Below are 19,516 nucleotides of genomic sequence, written 5' to 3' on the forward strand. Positions count from 1 at the left end.
ATGTAATTGCATACTAGAGTGTCCAGGAAAATCCACTAACGCCGACCATTGAAATCCGGCCATGCACAGCTTAGTTTCAAAACAACCTTGATTCTGACTGTTGGTTGTGAGAGGTATGTTTATTGGAAGCTCCACAATTGAAGCAATAATTCCAGTCTTTTATTTGGCACGACAGAGAGAGCCCGTTGGAGTGCCTGTGTTGATAATTGCCAATAAGAAAAAGAGATTCTAACATGTTGTGTTCAAACACAGCCCAGCTAACGTATAATGTTCTGAGAACCATATGTTTCTTAGAGCTTGGTGAGAGACTGGTTGTCCTATGGTTATTTTGCATACAACCTACCGACAACATTTTGGGAATAATTCTTCAGGGGGAATTTCAGTACTTCAGCATAACGTTTTTTGCAGGTTTCTTCATAGTCCTTTTTAAAGTCCTGTTCTCAGAACATTCAGAACACTTTCCAAAAAAACACAAGAAATCATTAGTAATGTTCAAAGAAGGATCGTACCCTTTTTTTCAGTTTTCGCCTAAAATTACATACCCAAATCTAACTGCCTGTAGCTCAGGACCTGAAGCAGGGATATGCATATTCTTGATACCATTTGAAAGGAAACACTTTGAAGTTTGTGCAAATGTGAAATTAATGTTGGAGAATATAACACATTAGATCTGGAAAAAGATAATACATAGAAAAAACATGCATTTTTATTATTATTTTATTTTTTCATCATATTTGAAATGCAAGAGAAAGGGTACAATGTATTATTCCAGTTTAGGCACAATTTATATTTTGGCCACTAGATGGAAGAAGTGTATGTGCAAAATTTTGCACTGATGCAATGAACAATTGCATTTCAGTTCAAAATGTCATATCAAGTCTGAACAAATGTGCCTAATTGGTTTATTAATACATTTTCAAGTTCATAACTGTGCACTCTCCTCAAACAATAGCATGGTATTCTTTCACTGTAACATTTACTGTAATTTGGACAGTGCAGTTAGATTAACAAGAATTTAAGCGTTCTGCCCATATCAGATATGTTTTTGTCCTGAGAAATTCTCTTGTTACTTACAACCTCATGCTAATCACATTAACGCACGTTAGCTCAACCGTCCTGCGGTGGGGACACCGATCCTGTAAACATATACATTCCATTCTGAGCATGAAAAAAACTCTCTCTATCCTCTGTCTTGTTAAGTGTCTGATCTTAATGTGTGCTTGCTTCCTTTCAAATGGAGTCTGATTGAATAGCCAAAAATAAACTGCTTTGAATGAATAAAAAACAACAACATGGCATGCTAGTTCCATCATGGTGGCACAGTGGACTAATTCCATGGATAGAAAACAGCAGAGCATAGTTTAGAATCTCACTGACGCCATGCCATAATGAAAGATAAATGTGTTTGCATGATTAATGCCGAAGCAAATTAATTAATGTTTGTCCTATCTGTGCTTGGAGTTTAAAACAATTAGCCTAAGATAGCAGTGTTATTAAAAGTCTTATTGAAACATGTTCTCAAATAACCTAGAATTGAAATTCTCAGAACGCAAAAGAAAACTCCCAGGGAACCTTTCAGGGAACCATAATAAAACATTCTCAGAACCTCCCTGCAACTTAAAAATGTACGTTCCCAGAAGAGGCAAAAATTTCACGTACGTCCTCAGAACGTTTTTTTTTTTACAGTTAGGAGACTTATGGCTTCGTTCCCAGAACCAATGGGAAACCAAAAACATGCTCAGCTCACACGCCAACAGAGATGGTTGCCTCGCTTCCCTTTTTTAGGAAACTATGCAGTATTTCGTTTTTTTATGTATTATTTCTTACACTGTTACCCCAGGAAATCTTAAGTCTAATTACATACTGTCGGGAAGAACTATTGGATATAAGAGCAACGTCAACTTACCAACATTACGACCAGGAATACTACTTTCCCGAAGCGGATCCTCTGTTTGGACCACCACCCAGGACAATGGATTGGATCCCAGTAGGCGACCCAAAACAACGGCGCCGCAGAAGGGGCAGACGGAGCGGTTTTCTGGTCAGGCTCCGTAGATGGGCACATCGCTCACTGCTCCCGAGTATACTACTCGCCAATGTCCAGTCTCTTGACAACAAGGTAGATGAAATTCGAGCAAGGGCTGTCTTCCAGAGAGACATCAGAGATTGTAACAGTTTCTGTTTCACGGAAACATGGCTGATACGTTATCAGAGTCTGTACAGCCACCCGGTTTCTTTCACGCATCGCGCCGACAGAAACAAACATCTCTCTGGTAAGAAGAAGGGCAGGGGTGTATGCCTTATGATTAACGAGTCGTGGTGTGATCATAACAATATACAGGAACAAGAGTCATTTTGTTCACCTGACCTAGGATTCCTTAGAATCAAATGCCGACCGCATTATCTACCAAGAGAATTCTCTTCGATTATAATCACAGCCGTGAATATCCCCTCCCCCAAGCAGACACCTCGACGGCCCTGAAAGAACTTCATTAGACTCTATGTGTCACGTTCTGACCTTAGTTCCTTTGTTTTGTCTTTGTTTTAGTATGGTCAGGGTGTGAGTTGGGGTGGGTAGTCTATGTTTGTTTTTCTATGTTGGCTTTTGAGTTTGGCCTGGTATGGTTCTCAATCAGAGGCAGGTGTCGTTAGTTGTCTCTGATTGAGAATCATACTTAGGTAGCCTTTTTCCACCTGTGTTTCGTGGGTGTTTATTTTCTGTTTTGTGGTTCATCACTAGACAGGACTGTTTCGTTTGTTCGTTCTTCCTAGTTGTTATTTTGTTTAGTGTTCAGTTTTCATTATATTAAAAATCATGAACACTTATCGCGCTGCACCTTGGTCCTCACCTTCTTCCACGATGGCTGTTACAGAAACACCCACCACCAAAGGACCAAGCAGCGTGGTAACAGGCAGCAGCAGCAGCGATCGCAGGACTCCTGGACATGGGAGGAGATTCTGGACGGCAAGGGACCCTGGGCACAGGCTGGAGAATATTGCCGCCCAAGGCTGAGCTGGAGGCAGCGGTATGAGGAGGCAGCATGGCAGCGAGGGTGGAAGCCCGAGAGGCAGCCCCAAAAATGTATTGGGGGGGCACACGGGGAGTGTGGCTAAGTCAGGTAGGAGACTTGAGCCAACTCTCCGTGCTTACCGTGGAGAGAGAGGGACCGGGCAGGCACCGTGTTATGCCGTGAGGCGCACAGTGTCCCGGTGCGTGTGCATAGCTCGGTGCGGTACATTGCAACGCCTCGTATCGGCCGGGCTAGAGTGGGCATCGAGCAGGTGCCATGAAGCCGGCTCAGCGCATCTGGTCTCCAGTGAGTCTCCTCGAGCCAGTGTACATGGCACCAGCCCTATGCATGGTGTCCCCGGTTCACCAGCACAGCCCAGTGCGGGCTATTCCACCTCGCCGCACTGGCCTGGCTACCGGCAGCATTCAGCCAGGTAGGGTTGGGCAGGCTCGGTGCTCGAGACCTCCAGTGCGCCTCCACGGTCTGGTCTATCCGGTGACGACTCCACGCACCAGACCTTCGGTGGCAGCCCCCCCGCACAAGGCTGTCTCTCCGTCTCCTACCTACAGGTGCTCCCGCCTGTCCAGTGCTGTCAGAGTCTTCCTCCTGCCCAGCGCTGTCAGAGTCTCCCGTCTGTCCTGAGCTGCCAGAGTCTCCCGTCTGTCCTGAGCTGCCAGAGTCTCCCGTATGTCCTGAGTTTCCAGAGTCTCCAGTCTGTCCTGAGCTGCCAGAGTCTCCAGTCTGTCCTGAGCTGCCAGAGTCTCCCGTCTGTCCTGAGCTGCCAGAGTCTCCAGTCTGTCCTGAGCTGCCAGAGTCTCCAGTCTGTCCTGAGCTGCCAGAGTCTCCCGTCTGTCCTGAGCTGCCAGAGTCTCCAGTCTGTCCTGAGCTGCCAGAGTCTCCAGTCTGTCCTGAGCTGCCAGAGTCGCCCGTCTGTTCTGAGCTGCCAGAGTCGCCCGTCTGTCCTGAGCTGCCAGAGTCGCCCGTCTGTCCTGAGCTGCCAGAGTCACCCGCCAATCAGGAGCTGCCAGAGCCGCCAGTCAGCCAGGAGCTGCTAGAGCCGTCAGTCAGCCAGGAGCTGCCAGAGCCGTCAGTCAGCCAGGAGCTGCCAGAGCCGTCAGTCAGCCAGGAGCTGCCAGAGCCGTCAGTCAGCCAGGAGCTGCCAGAGCCGTCAGTCAGCCAGGAGCTGCCAGAGCTGTCAGTCAGCCAGGAGCTGCCAGAGTCGCCCGTCTGTCCTGAGCTGCCAGAGTCGCCCGTCTGTCCTGAGCTGCCAGAGTCACCCGCCAATCAGGAGCTGCCAGAGCCGCCAGTCAGCCAGGAGCTGCTAGAGCCGTCAGTCAGCCAGGAGCTGCCAGAGCCGTCAGTCAGCCAGGAGCTGCCAGAGCCATCAGTCAGCCAGGAGCTGCCAGAGCCGTCAGTCAGCCAGGAGCTGCCAGAGCTGTCAGTCAGCCAGGAGCTGCCAGAGTCGCCCGTCTGTCCTGAGCTGCCAGAGTCGCCCGTCTGTCCTGAGCTGCCAGAGTCACCCGCCAATCAGGAGCTGCCAGAGCCGCCAGTCAGCCAGGAGCTGCTAGAGCCGTCAGTCAGCCAGGAGCTGCCAGAGCTGTCAGTCAGCCAGGAGCTGCCAGAGTCGCCCGTCTGTCCTGAGCTGCCAGAGTCGCCCGTCTGTCCTGAGCTGCCAGAGTCACCCGCCAATCAGGAGCTGCCAGAGCCGCCAGTCAGCCAGGAGCTGCTAGAGCCATCAGTCAGCCAGGAGCTGCCAGAGCCGTCAGTCAGCCAGGAGCTGCCAGAGCCGTCAGTCAGCCAGGAGCTGCCAGAGCCGTCAGTCATCCAGGAGCTGCCAGAGCCGTCAGTCAGCCAGGAGCTGCCAGAGCTGTCAGTCAGCCAGGAGCTGGCAGAGCCGTCCGTCACACCGGCGCTGCCAGAATCGCCCTTCACTCCGGAGCTGCCGGAGTCTCCCGTCCGTCCAGTGCTGCCGGAATCTCCCGTCCATTCGGGACCCGGGGCTAGGGTCCCTAGTCCGAGGTCGGCGGCGAGGTTTGCCGTTTTTAAGAGGCCAAGGAGGCGGATAAAGAGGCAGAGAAAAACTATGGTGAAATGGGGTCCACCTGTGTTTCGTGGGTGTTTATTTTCTGTTTTGGGGTTCATCACTAGACAGGACTCTTTCGTTTGTTCGTTCTTCCTAGTTGTTATTTTGTTTAGTGTTTAGTTTTGATTATTTTAAAAATCATGAACTCTTACCACGCTGCACCTCACCTTTCCTCACCTTATTCCACCGACGACAGCCGTTACACTATGTATTCTGGAAACCACATATCCTGAGGCTGCATTTATTGTAGCTGAGGATTTTAACAAAGCTAATCTGAAAACAAGGCTACCTAAATTTTATCAGCATATTGAATGTGTGACTGGGCTGGCAGCATTCTAGATCGTTGCTACTCTAACTTCCGCAACCCATACAAAGCCCTCCCTCGACCCTCCTTTCGGCAAATCTGACCACGACTCCATTTTGTTGCTCCCAGCTTATAGACAGAAACTAAAACAGGAAATGCTCGTGCTCAGGTCTGTTCAACACTGGTCAGACCAATCTGATTCCAAGCATCAAGATTGCTTTGATCACGTGGACTGGGATATGTTCCGGATAGCCTCAGACAACAGCATTGATGTATACGCTGATTCAGTGAGCAAGTTTATTAGCAAGTGCATCAGTGATTTTGTACCCATGGTGACTATTAAAACCTTACCCAACCGGAAACAGTGGATTGATGGCAGCAAACTGAAAGCGCGAACCACTGCTTTTAATCATGGCAAGGTAACCGGAAACATGACGAAAACAAACAGTGTAGCAATTCCCTCCGCAAGGCAATTAAAAGCTAAGCATCAGTATAGAGACAAAGTAGAGTCGCAATTCAACGGCTCAGACACGTACAGTTGAAGTCGGAAGTTTACATACACCTTAGCCAAATAAATTTAAACTCAGTTTCTCACAATTCTTGACATTTAATCCTAGTAAAAACTTCCCTGTCTTAGGTCAGTTAGGATCACCACTTTATTTTAAGAATGTGAAATGTCAGAATAATAGTAGAGAGAATGATTTATTTAATATTTTCTATCTTTCAGCAAATACCCAGTGGGTCAGATGTTTACATACACTCAATTAGTATTTGGTAGCATTGCCTTTAAATAGTTTTACTTGGGTCAAATGTTTCGGATAGCCTTCCACAAGCTTCCCACAATAAGTTGGGTGAACTTTGGCCCATTCCTACTGACAGAGCTGGAGAAACTGAGTCAGGTTTGAAGGCCTCCTTGCTCGCACACACTTTTTCAGTTCTGCCCACAAATGTTCTATGGGATTGAGGTCAGGGCTTTGTGATGGCCACTCCAATTCCTTGACATTGCTGTCCTTAAGCCTATTTGTCACAAATGTGGAAATATTCTTGGGGTCATTGTCCATTTGGAAGACCCATTTGCGAACAAGCTTTAACGTCCTCACTGATGTCTTGAGATGCTGCTTCAATATATCCACATAATTTCCTGGCTCATGATGCCATCTATTATGTGAGGTGCACCAGTCCCTCCTGCAGCAAAGCACCCCCAGAACATGATGCTGCCACCCCCGTGATTCACGGTGGCGATGGTGTTCCTCGGCTTGCAAGCCTCCACCTTTTTCCTCTAAACATAACGAAACAGTTCTATTTTTGTTTCATCAGACCAGAGGACATTTGTCCCCATGTGCAGTTGCAAACCATAGTCTGGCTTTTTTATGGTGGTTTTGGAGCAGTGGCTTCTTTCTTGCTGAGCGGCCTTTCAGGTTATGTCGATATAGGACTCGTTTTTCTGTGGATTTGGATACTTTTGTACCTGTTTCCTCCAGCATCTTCACAAGGTCCTATGCTGTTGTTCTGGGATTGATTTGCACTTTTCACACCAAAGTACATTCATCTCTAGGAGACAGAACGCGTCTCCTTCCTGAGCAGTATAATGGCTGCGTGGTCCCATGGTGTTTATACTTGCATACTATTGTTTGTACAGATGAACGTGGTACCTTCAGGAGTTTGGAAATTGCTCCCAAGGATGAAACAGACTTGTGGAGGTCTACAATATTTTTTCTGAGGTCTTGGCTGATTTCTTTGGATTTTCCCATGATGTCAAGCAGAGAGGCACTGGGTTTGAAGGTAGGCCTTGAAATACATCCACAGGTACACCTCCAATTTACTCAAATTATGTCAATTAGCCTATCAGAAGCTTCTCGAGCCATGACATAATTTCTGGAATTTTCCAAGCTTTCAAGGCACAGTCAACTTAGCATATGTCAAATTCTGACCCACTGGAATTGTGATACAGTGAATTGTAAGTGAAATAATCTGTCTGTAAACAATTGTTGGAAAAATGACTTGTGTCATGCACAAAGTAGATGTCCTAGCCGACTTGCCAAAACTATAGTTTGTTAACAAGACATTTGTGGAGTGGTTAAAAATGAGTTTTAATGACTCCAACCTAAGTGTATGTAAACTTCCGACTTCAACCGTATGTGGCAGGGTCTACAGTCAATCACGGATTACAAAATGAAAACCATTCCCGTTGCTAACACCGACGTCTTGCTCCCAGACAAACTAAACAACTTCTTTGCTCGCTTTGAGGATAATACAGTGCCACTGACACGGCCCGCTAGCACAACCTGCGGGCTCTCCTTCACCGCAGCCAACGTGAGTAAAACATTTAAAAGTGTTAACCCTCGCAAGGCTGCCGGCATAGACGGCATCCCTAGCCGCGTCCTCAGAGCATGCGCAGACCAGCTGGCTGGTGTGTTTACGGACATATTCAATCAGTCCCTATCCCAGTCTGCTCTTCCCAAATGCTTCAAGAGGGCCACCATTGTCCCTGTTCCCAAGAAAGCTAAGGTAACTGAGCTAAACAACTATCGCCCCGTAGCACTCACTTCCGTCATCATGAAGTGATTTGAGAGACTAGTCAAGGATAATATCACCTCCACCCTACCTGACACCCTATACCCACTCCAACTTTCTTACCGCCCCAATAGGCCCACAGACAACGCAATCACAATCGCAATCACACTGCACACTGCCCTAACCAATCTGGACAAGAGGAATACCTATGTAAGAATGCTGTTCATCGATTACAGCTCAGCGTTTAACACCATAGTACACTCCAAACTCGTCATTAGGGTCTCGACCTGGACTTTCTGACGGACCGCCCCCCAGGTGTTGAAGGTAGGAAACAACATCTCCACCCTGCTTATCCTCAACACTGGGGCCCCACAAGGGTGCATTCTCAGCCCTCTCCTGTACTCCCTGTTCACCCATGACTGTGTGGCCATGCACGCCTCCAACTCAATCATCAAGTTTGCAGACGACACCACGGTGGTAGGCTTGATTACCAACAATAACGAGACGGCCTACAGGGAGGAGGTGAGGGCCCTCAGAGTGTGGTGTCAGGAAAAGAACCTCACACTCAACGTCAACAAAACAAAGGAGATGATTGTGGACTTCAGGAAACAGCAGAGGGAGCACCCCCCTATCCACATCGACGGGACAGTAGTGGAGAAGGTCGAAAGTTTTAAGTTTGTCTGCATACACATCACGTACGAACTGAAATGGTCCACCCACACAGACAGCATGGTGAAGAAGGCGCAACAGCGCCTCTAAAATATAACTTGTTTCTATTTTTGATGTTTGATGCGCTGCAAGTCCCACCTCTCCCGTCTCCTCATTGGTTTTGAAGAGCTGAAACTGAAACTGAACTGACTGAAAGATTAAAGGTCCACACTCAAGTCCAGTTGGTGGTGGTAATGCACCTTAAAGTTGGTTGCCAACCATCATATAAAGTCAGAAGAAGGAGACTGAAGGAGGAGAAATTACTTGAAACTAACTAAATGTACCCTTTTATATGGGAATGAATTGTTGGAGTAGAGGTCCTTGTACATTTCAGGTAAAATAACAACCCAATGTTTATATCCCAGGACAAATTAGCTAGCAACAGCAAGCTAGCTAAATGGCCGTGATTGTTTCATGCATTTCGACCTGTCCCCAAATAAATAAAGTTGGTTCAGACTTCGTTTTGATATTTCAACATGCGTATCCTGATCTCATCTGGTGTGGGTGGACAAAATTAACCTGCGGGCGATGCCGCACGAGGCCACACGCACGTGCCCGGTCTAGTCAACATGTGAGAGGAAGGAGTGACAACCCCGTGTCTGAATACCCATGTTGACTAATGATGTCTCACAGCTCTAGACACCATTATATTTGAAAGGCAAAGAATACCATAATTGTCTCTCCAAATAGCTCTTTAAAAAATAAAGTCATGAAAATCCAGATCGAGATGGAGAGACTTGCGTTGGAGGTTGTCTTTCTCATACACCTTCACAGTCATGTGGGCAGTGGACCCTTTTATTACAGCAAGTACAACATTGACAAACATAATATCTTTACTATTCACAGAAAGAGGCAATGTTCTTTAGAATGCGCCAGAGGGCTGAATGGTAAAGAGAAGCCTCAAGCTACAGCATCGACACCTGCCTTCTTCAAAAAATGATTCATCTTGCTTTGTGTCTGTTCCGCATGGTGTGGAAACACACACACTGACGGATTTCACATTGACTGACTTCTGCTCTCACACACACGTGAGCACATAAATAGACACACACACACAAACACAGGCACACACACACACACACAAACACCGTGTAAACAAGTCCAAACGCTGTTGTTTCAGCCACTTAATATTCCCCCAGACGATGAGTTTCACTAGGCCAGAGCACAACAAACAAACAAAGAGAGAAACACCAACAAAAAAACAAGCCCAATCTGTTTCCTCAGCTGTGGACTCTGCATGGTGTGTGGTGTAAGGGGATGGGGGATGACGGAGCCAATGGACATTTGATCTGAGAGCCTGGAGGAGTGTGTGAGGAGTATGTAAGCAGTGTGTGTGGACTGCTAATGTGTGATTTTGGGCCGTCATTAGCATGCTGGAGGGCGGGTCTGAGAAACGCATCGCCAACCACCAGCGACGCCACAGCAACCACTGATGGGGTCTGTCCAATTCCCCCCAGGCACACCCGTCAACATCTTCATCAAAACACACAAATGCACACACACGCACGCACACACAATTCTCTTGGCTGGCTCCCAGCTGCTCTCTCCCTACAGCTGTATGTGGAGAAAAACAAAACTACACCCACACGCTAACCTCAGTGTTCCGCTTCCTCTGATGGAAGCCTGTCAAAAACACCAGTCATGTATTTCGTATCAAAGAACAAACCAGAACATATGTGACCCATTCCAGGAAGCTAGGCGTATGTTGCACATCACAGACTGGAAGTCTTCCGACTAGCTTGGAAAGACAGTACTGTGCAGTACCGAAGAGCCCTTACTGCTGCTCGATCATCCTATTTTTCTAACTTAATTGAGAAAAATAAGAACAATCCGAAATTCCTTTTTGATACTGTCGCAAAGCTAACTAAAAAGCAGCATTCCCCAAGAGAGGATGACTTTCACTTTAGCAGTGATAAATTCATGAACTTCTTTGAGGAAAATATTATGATTATTAGAAAGCAAATTACGGACTCCTCTTTAAATCTGCGTATTCCTTCAAAGCTCAGTTGTCCTGAGTCTGCACAACTCTGCCAGGACCTAGGATCAAGAGAGACGCTCAAGTGTTTTAATACTATATCTCTTGACACAATGATGAAAATAATCATGGCCTCTAAACCTTCAAGCTGCATACTGGACCCTATTCCAACTAAACTACTGAAAGAGCTGCTTCCTGTGCTTGGCCCTCCTATGTTGAACATAATAAACGGCTCTCTATCCACCGGATGTGTACCAAACTCACTAAAAGTGGCAGTAATAAAACCTCTCTTGAAAAAGCCAAACCTTGACCCAGAAAATATAAAAAACTATCGGCCTATATCGAATCTTCCATTCCTCTCAAAAATTTTAGAAAAGGCTGTTGCGCAGCAACTCACTGCCTATCTGAAGACAAACAATGTATATGAAATGCTTCAGTCTGGTTTTAGACCCCATCATAGCACTGAGACGGCACTTGTGAAGGTGGTAAATGACATTTTAATGGCATCGGACCGAGGCTCTGCATCTGTCCTCGTGCTCCTAGACCTTAGTGCTGCTTTTGATACCATCGATCATCACATTCTTTTGGAGAGATTGGAAACCCAAATTGGTCTACACGGACAAGTTCTTCCCTGGTTTAGATCTTATCTGTCGGAAAGATATCAGTTTGTCTCTGTGAATGGTTTGTCCTCTGACAAATCAACTGTAAATTTCGGTGTTCCTCAAGGTTCCGTTTTAGGACCACTATTGTTTTCACTATATATTGGACCTCTTGGGGATGTTATTCAAAAACATAATGTTAACTTTCACTGCTATGCGGATGACACACAGCTGTACATTTCAATGAAACATGGTGAAGCCCCAAAATTGCCCTTGCTAGAAGCATGTGTTTCAGACATAAGGAAGTGGATGGCTGTAAACTTTCTACTTTTAAACTCGGACAAAACAGAGATGCTTGTTCCAGGTCCCAAGAAACAAAGAGATCTTCTGTTGAATCTGACAATTAATCTTAATGGTTGTACAGTCGTCTCAAATAAAACTGTGAAGGACCTCGGCGTTACTCTGGACCCTGATCTCACTTTTGAAGAACATATCAAGACCATTTCAAGGACAGCTTTTTTCCATCTACGTAACATTGCAAAAATCAGAAACTTTCTGTCCAAAAATGATGCAGAAAAATTAATCCATGCTTTTGTCACTTCTAGGTTAGACTACTGCAATGCTCTACTTTCCGGCTACCCGGATAAAGCACTAAATAAACTTCAGTTAGTGCTAAATACGGCTGCTAGAATCCTGACTAGAACCAAAAAAATTGATCATATTACTCCAGTGCTAGCCTCTCTACACTGGCTTCCTGTCAAAGCAAGGGCTGATTTCAAGGTTTTACTGCTAACCTACAAAGCATTACATGGGCTTGCTCCTACCTATCTCTTTGATTTGGTCCTGCCGTACATACCTACACGTACGTTACGGTCAAAAGACGCAGGCCTCCTAATTGTCCCTAGAATTTCTAAGCAAACAGCTGGAGGCAGGGCTTTCTCCTATAGAGCTCCATTTTTATGGAACGGTCTGCCTACCCATGTCAGAGATGCAAACTCGGTCTCAACCTTTAAGTCTCTACTGAAGACTCATCTCTTCAGTGGGTCATATGATTGAGTGTAGTCTGGCCCAGGAGTGGGAAGGTGAACGGAAAGGCTCTGGAGCAACGAACCGCCCTTGCTGTCTCTGCCTGGCCGGTTCCCCTCTTTCCACTGGGATTCTCTGCCTCTAACCCTATTACAGGGGCTGAGTCACTGGCTTACTGGGGCTCTCTCATGCCATCCCTGGAGGGGGTGCGTCACCTGAGTGGGTTGATTCACTGATGTGGTCATCCTGTCTGGGTTGGCGTCCCCCCCCCCCCCCTTGGGTTGTGCCGTGGCGGAGGTCTTTGTGGGCTATACTCAGCCTTGTCTCATGCCCCAGGACCATGCCCCAGGACTACCTGACATGATGTCTCCTTGCTGTCCCCAGTCCACCTGACCGTGCTGCTGCTCCAGTTTCAACTGTTCTGCCTTATTATTATTCGACCATGCTGGTCATTTATGAACATTTGAACATCTTGGCCATGTTCTGTTATAATCTCCACCCGGCACAGCCAGAAGAGGACTGGCCACCCCACATAGCCTGGTTCCTCTCTAGGTTTCTTCCTAGGTTTTGGCCTTTCTAGGGAGTTTTTCCTAGCCACCGTGCTTCTACACCTGCATTGCTGGGTGTTTGGGGTTTTAGGCTGGGTTTCTGTACAGCACTTTGAGATATCAGCTGATGTACGAAGGGCTATATAAATACATTTGATTTGATTTGATACTTAAATCCTCTTTGGGATAGTGGGTAGCATTTCCACTTTTGGATAAATAGCATGCCCAATTTCAACTTCCTGCTACTCATGCCAAGAATATAAGATATGCATATTATTAGTAGATTTGGATAGAAAACACTCTGAAGTTTCTAAAACTGTTTGAATCATGTATGTGAGTATAACATAACTTATGTAGCAGGTAAAACCACCGAGGACTAACCATTCAGATTTTTTTTTTAGGTCACTGTCTATTCAATGAGTTTTCATTGGGAAACTACATTTCTAAGGCACTTGTTTGCAGTTCCTACCGCTTCCACTGGATGTCACCAGTCTTTGGAAATTGGTTGAGGTTATTCCTTTGTGTAATGAAGAAGTACAGCCATCTTGAATTTGTGTCATTTGAAGTGTACTTTTTGAGAAGGCGCATGACTAGAAAAGTAGCGTGAGTTTGTTGTCTTCCTGTATTGAACACAGATTGTGCCGTCTACAATTTGATCGATTATTAACGTTTAAAAATACCTAAAGTTTTATTACAAAAGTAGTTTGAAATGTTTTGGCAAAGTTTACAGGTAACTTTTGAGATATTTGTTAGTAATGTTGCGTGAATTGGAAGCTGTTTTTGTCTGGACCAAATGCGCCAAATAAATTGACATTTTGGATATATATCGACGGAATTAATCAAACAAAAGGACCATTTGTGATGTTTATGGGACATATTGGAGTGCCAACAAAAGAAGCTCATCAAAGGTAAGTCAGGATTTATATTTTATTTCTGCGTTTTGTGTGGTGCCTGCAGGGTTGAAATATGCTACTCTCTCTTTGTTTACTGTTGTGCTATCATCAGATAATAGCATCTTATGCTTTCGCCAAAAAGCCTTTTTGAAATATGACATGTTGGCTGGATTCACAATGAGTGTAGCTTTAATTTGGTATCTTACATGTGTGATTTAATGAAAGTTTGATTTTTATAGTATTTTATTTGAATTTGGCGCTCTGCATTTTCCCTGGCAATTGTCAGGTGGGACGCGACTGTCCCACCTATCCCAGAGAGGGTTAACACGAGAGGCATTTATGCATTTAAACTTATACAAACATTTGCCTTTGGAACTTGTGAACTTTCAAGTGCCTTAATAACAAACGTGCATGTCATCTATAAATACGAATAAAATGGTTAAATTATGAACCTGGTTGGTTTAGCCACAGAAAAAGTCAGGAACCTTACCGCAAGCCATGATTGACTGAGATAATGGATGGGCTGGACATGCCGAGAGATAAGTTCAGATTGATCTGCCATGTAGCATGCTTCTGTCTATAACATGAGCTGCTCAGTATGTGTAGATAATCCTTGCTACCACAGCTTTTTAAAAATATATTATGAAGAACTGCAAAATTGTTGCTACTGCTCTCAATATTGTTGCCCTGAATTTAACATGCATATCGACAAAGATTCGAGGGGAATAGTTGTCATGGACTACTTTCGGGTGGATAATCATGCCATGTTGACTCTCTCTGACTCTGAAAATGAATCAGACAATGGGGAAATCCTTAATTTAGGTAAAACCATTTTAATTGAACCAGATATTGTAGAGTCTTCTGATGAAAGGGATGGGGAAGAAACGGCGATCAACGGTACTGTTGTCACAGAAGAAGTTGACCAAGTTTGAAATCAGTAGAATGCCCGGTGGAAGAAGAGTATGATTGCAAATGAGGAGGGAGTTGAAAAGAGAACACAGAAGGCTGTTGTATAAAACACCTGTCTCCGGATTACATCTTCAAACTAAGGGCAACCATGGCATCCATGACAGAGGGGGAGAAGCGTTCATCCATGTATATGGGCAAAAGTCTAGCTACATTTTCAGATATTATACTCTCTAATATTATATTATACGTTTGTCGTCAAGTCATTTTCATTACAAATTAAAGTGTAATGTTAGCTAGCTAGCAGACGTTTGCTGGCTGGCTCACCAGCTAATGTTACGTGTATAACCTTTGTAGTAATATTCTTATTATCTCAGAAATCCATTTACATTACTAGCTATAGCCTATAGCTAGCTAGCTAACATTGAACCTAGTTGTTTAGCTTTAGCTACCTGCAGATTCATGCATGGTACATGTTAGTACTGTATCGGTTGGGATTATGGTTCATTGTTTAGACAAAAGACTAAACAAAAGACTCCACTATGCAAGTAACCATTTCACTGTACCATTTACACCTGCTACATCCTGTGCATGTGACAAATCAACTTTGATTTAATTTAATATATTGTGTGTAACGTGAAGAACAACATGACCTACACCAAAGTCAGATTAGGATATGGGCCAAGGACTAGATAAATGTATTTTACTACTACTTTCACCACTTTTAGTATTGTAAGCTTAGGTAGTTTACTACACTACCTTACTCACTCTGTTTAGCACAAGGCATCACATGTGAATCCTTAAAGAGATTGGGTGGGGCTAAGGCTTAAGAATGTGTGAACGATGCTGAATGGGTGTAGACAAAGAAGAGCTCTCCAGTAGGTGTACCAAAAACATTCATGAGACATTCTCTCAAAAGTGGGGTTACAAATGTATCAACTTTCAAAGCAGAATTAACTTCCCATTGTTTCTCAACTGCAGTTTATGATATACCATTTTCTATCTCTGAGTCTCTACTTTAACAAAATGTTGCCAAATATCACCGAATCAAAGTGGTGGGTCACATATAAAGTTATCTACGCCAACCATGAGCAGTAAAAGCCAAGAGCAGAGAAGGGTCTTCAGAGGTAACTCATAAATTGAAAGTCTAGTGCTATCTCTGTCTTACCGGTTGGGTGACTAACACCTGGCTCCTCTGAGGCTCTAACACCGAGCTCCTCCCAGGATCTAACACCAGGCTCTAACACCAGGGTCTAACACCAGGCTCCACTCAGGCTCTAACACCAGGCTCCTCTTAGGCTCAAACACAAGGCTCCTCTCAGGCTCAAACAAAAGGCTCCTCTCAGGCTCTAATACCAAGCTCCCCTCAGGCTGTAATACCAAGCTCCCCTCAGGCTGTAATACCAAGCTCCCCTCAGGCTATAATACAAGGCTCCTCTCAGGCTTTAATAACAAGCCCCTGTCAGGCTCTAACACCAAGTTCCTGTCAGGCTCTAACACCAAGCTCCAACATCAGGCTCCACTCAGGCTCAGGCTTGTTTACAGTTGCCAGTCCAGTTCACTAGGCCTTAACAAGCACCCAATGACCTAACTGACTTATTGATCCCTCCCGTGCCAAGAGGTGTAGGAGCATGTGTACTAACATCCACCAGCTTGCAAAGAGACCTGACACCACTGGGCTGGCCTGACCGGGTTACACCTTCACTCCCACCTCCACCAGACGGCAGGCTCTGGAAAAGAGACTGATACTGTAGGAGGACTGACAAGCAGGACCTCATCTGGAAATAAATGGACCAGCAGGAACTGCCAGATGGATGAGTCAGGCCAAAGAGAGAGGACTGCCAAGAGCAGGGAGGTCCATGGACTTGGAGTTCTCTGCAAACCTCTTGTATGGAGAATTGTGTGTTTTAAGTGTATGTAATACAAATCAATCAGACACTCAGGCCTGTAGAATAATAGTGAAGACATCACAACTATGACATAACACAGATGGAATCATGTAGTAACCAAAAAAGTGTTAAACAAATCAAAATATTTTTTATATTTTAGAATCTTCATAGTAGCCACCTTTTGCCTTGATGACAGCTATGCACAATCTTGGCATTCTCTCAACCAGCTTAATAAGGTACAGTCGTCACAGTCTTGAAAAGAGTTCATACATATGTTAAGCACTTCCTTCACTCATCCCAACTCATCCCAAACCATCTCAATTGGGTTGAGGTCGGGTGATTGTGGAGGCCAGGTCATCTGATGCACAACTCCATCACTCTCCTTCTTGGTCAAATAACCCTTACATAGCCTGGAGGTGTGTTTTTGGGCATTGTCCTGTTGAAAAACAAATGATAGTAACACTAAGCGCAAACCAGATTGAATGGCGTATCGCTGCAAAATGCTGTGGTAGCCATGCTGGTTAAGTGTGCCTTAAGTTCTAAATAAATCACAGACAGTGTCACCAGCAAAGCACCCCACAATATCACACCTCCTCCATGCTTCACGGTGGAAACCACGCATGAGGAGATCATCCGTTCACCTACTCTGCGTCTCACAAAGACACAGCAGTTGGAACCAAAAATCTCAAATTTAGACTCATCAGACCAAATTACAGATTTCCATTGTTCATGTCCATTGTTCATGTTTCTTGTCCAAAGCAAGTCTCTTCTTATTATTGTTGTCCTTTAGTTGTGGTGTCTTTGCAGCGAGAAACCACTGATTCACACAATCTCCTCTGAACAGTTGGTGTTGAGATGTGTCTGTTACATGAACTCTGTGAAGCATTTATTTGGGCTGCGATGGTAGGCCGTCATTGTAAATAAGACTTTGTACTTAACTGACTTGCCTAGTTAAATAAAGGTAAAATTAAATTAAATTAAAAAAAGGTGCAGTTAATCGCCGATTTCTGTGGCTGGTAACTCTAATGAACTTATCCTGTGCAGTCTTCCTTTCCTGTGGTGGTCCTCATGAGAGCCAGTTTCATCATAGCGCTTGGTGGTTTTTGCGACTGCACTTGAAGAAACTTTAAAAGTTGAGTGACCTTGATGTCTTAAAGTAATGATGGATTGTTGTTTCTCTTTGCTTATTTGAGCTGATCTTGCCATAATATGTACTTGGTCTTTTACCAAATAGGGCTATCTTCTGTATACCACACCTACCTCATCACAACACAACTGATTGGCTCAAACGCATTAAGAAGGAAAGAAATTCCACAAATTAACTTTTAACAAGGCGCACCTTTTAATTGAAATGCATTCCAGGTGACTTCTACTCATGAAGCTGGTTGAGAGAACGCCAAGAGTGTGCAAAGCTGTCATCAAGGCAAAGGGTGGAACTTTGAAGAATTTCAAATATAAAATACACTTTTTTGGTAACTACATGATTCTATGTGTGTCATTTCATAGTTTTGATGTCTTCACTATTATGTTGCAATGAAGAAAATAGTAACAATTCAGTAAAGCCCTGGAATGAGCAGGTGTATCCAAACTTTTGACTGGTACTGTATATATATATATGTGTATATATATGGGAAGGGTCGTGTTTCATACACACGCACAGGCAAAGATTTTTAGCTGGCAGGTATGCAGACATTGGAATAAGTTTCTAAGTGACAAAGTGGGGGCTTTGTATAGGCACGTTTATTCTGAGACTGGAAAAAAATGCCAGGAACGTAAAATAACATTATTTCCAAACTAAAAATAATGGTTCTGTTCTGAAACAGCATGCTGTAGATCCCTTTTGTTCGAGGTTCTGATTCTGTTCCTCTAAAAATGTAGTTATTTTCCAGTTTTCGTTTCTGTTTCCTGGTTTCAACCCCTGGTTTGTTATGTCTGTCTGGCCTATGCTATGTCTCCCATTCTTTCGCGGTGCATTTTTGTATGTAAAGCAAATATCTGTGATATTTGAAATAAATATTTAATCTAATCTAAGGAAATATCTAATGTTGTGAGCATGTCTGAAGTGTGTACAGTAAGAGGCAGATGTATGCTAAATGTAAGGCTGTCAAAGGAGAGGAGGCAGCGTGCAGCTACAGAGTTCATGGGGAACATGTTCCAGTCTGATGGGGGTTAACAGCCAGCTGTAGACAAAGAAAGGGTTGCCCCTGCTGTCATGTGATTCCTAAACACAACACCAACGCAACACCCAGAACATTGCCTGTTCATTAGCAGTTAAAGACACACTCCTCACTAAACCGTCTCTCTCTCTGCTGAAAAACCTCCTTCAAGCCTAATTGACAGCTTGAATGGCTGCAGAAATCTGTGCTTTGTCAAGGCAATCTTTCTTTCTTTCATTTCACACTTTTATCATAACTCAGAAAGGACAGTCTGGCATAAACAAGACAGTGTTGCTAAAGCATACAAAAGGTTGTACTCAGAATCTGAGGCTTCACTCACTCTCACTGTGTCAGTGTGACAGAATTACGACAGTCATCCTGCACAGACAGATGGACGGACAGATAGACACCCAGACAAACAGATAGACAGACACACAACAGATGTGTGGAGCGACCGTAACACGCACTGTAACTCACATGGTAGGAGGCCCTCTCCTCTCTGTCCAGGGGTCTGGTGACAAACATCTTGCCGTGCACAGGGTCGATGTTGTACACGTCAATGGGAGGCTGGTCCGCCCCTGCTCCAGTGATGCTGTAGCGTATCCCTTTCTCCAGGTCCTGGTCCGAGCGGATCTGGCAGAGGGAGATATAAACACGTTGTATGAGACTCAAAGCATGGCTCAGAAGTGGTAGAGGGAAATAGTGATGTGCGGGTTGACTCATAACCCATCAGTCCCAGCAGTTATATCGGCAGGGAGGGTCATGAAATATTGTGTGGATGAAGGACAGGTGGATGGCAGGCGGGCTGAATAAAGAGAAAACAATGCATCAAAAAATCTATAAATGTATCATTCTTGTGTAATTCATATCTATAGGCTACATTGAGGTTTTTCTTTCATTATTT

General features: G+C 44.7%; 1 protein-coding gene across 3 annotated transcripts in view; it reads right to left on the reverse strand.

The window, feature by feature from the left end:
* Window positions 1–19,516, reverse strand: part of LOC110494541 (cadherin-4) — a 350,356-nt gene that overhangs the window by 42,674 nt on the left and 288,166 nt on the right. For all 3 annotated transcript variants that reach the window (XM_036950599.1, XM_036950601.1, XM_036950600.1), the window contains exon 6: window positions 19,090–19,245. In XM_036950599.1, coding sequence (XP_036806494.1) covers window positions 19,090–19,245 — 156 coding nt within the window. The remainder of the gene's footprint in view (window positions 1–19,089; window positions 19,246–19,516) is intronic.

This window comes from Oncorhynchus mykiss, chromosome 17 (assembly GCF_013265735.2).
Source record: "Oncorhynchus mykiss isolate Arlee chromosome 17, USDA_OmykA_1.1, whole genome shotgun sequence".
In the NCBI taxonomy this organism is placed as follows: Eukaryota; Metazoa; Chordata; class Actinopteri; order Salmoniformes; family Salmonidae; genus Oncorhynchus; species Oncorhynchus mykiss.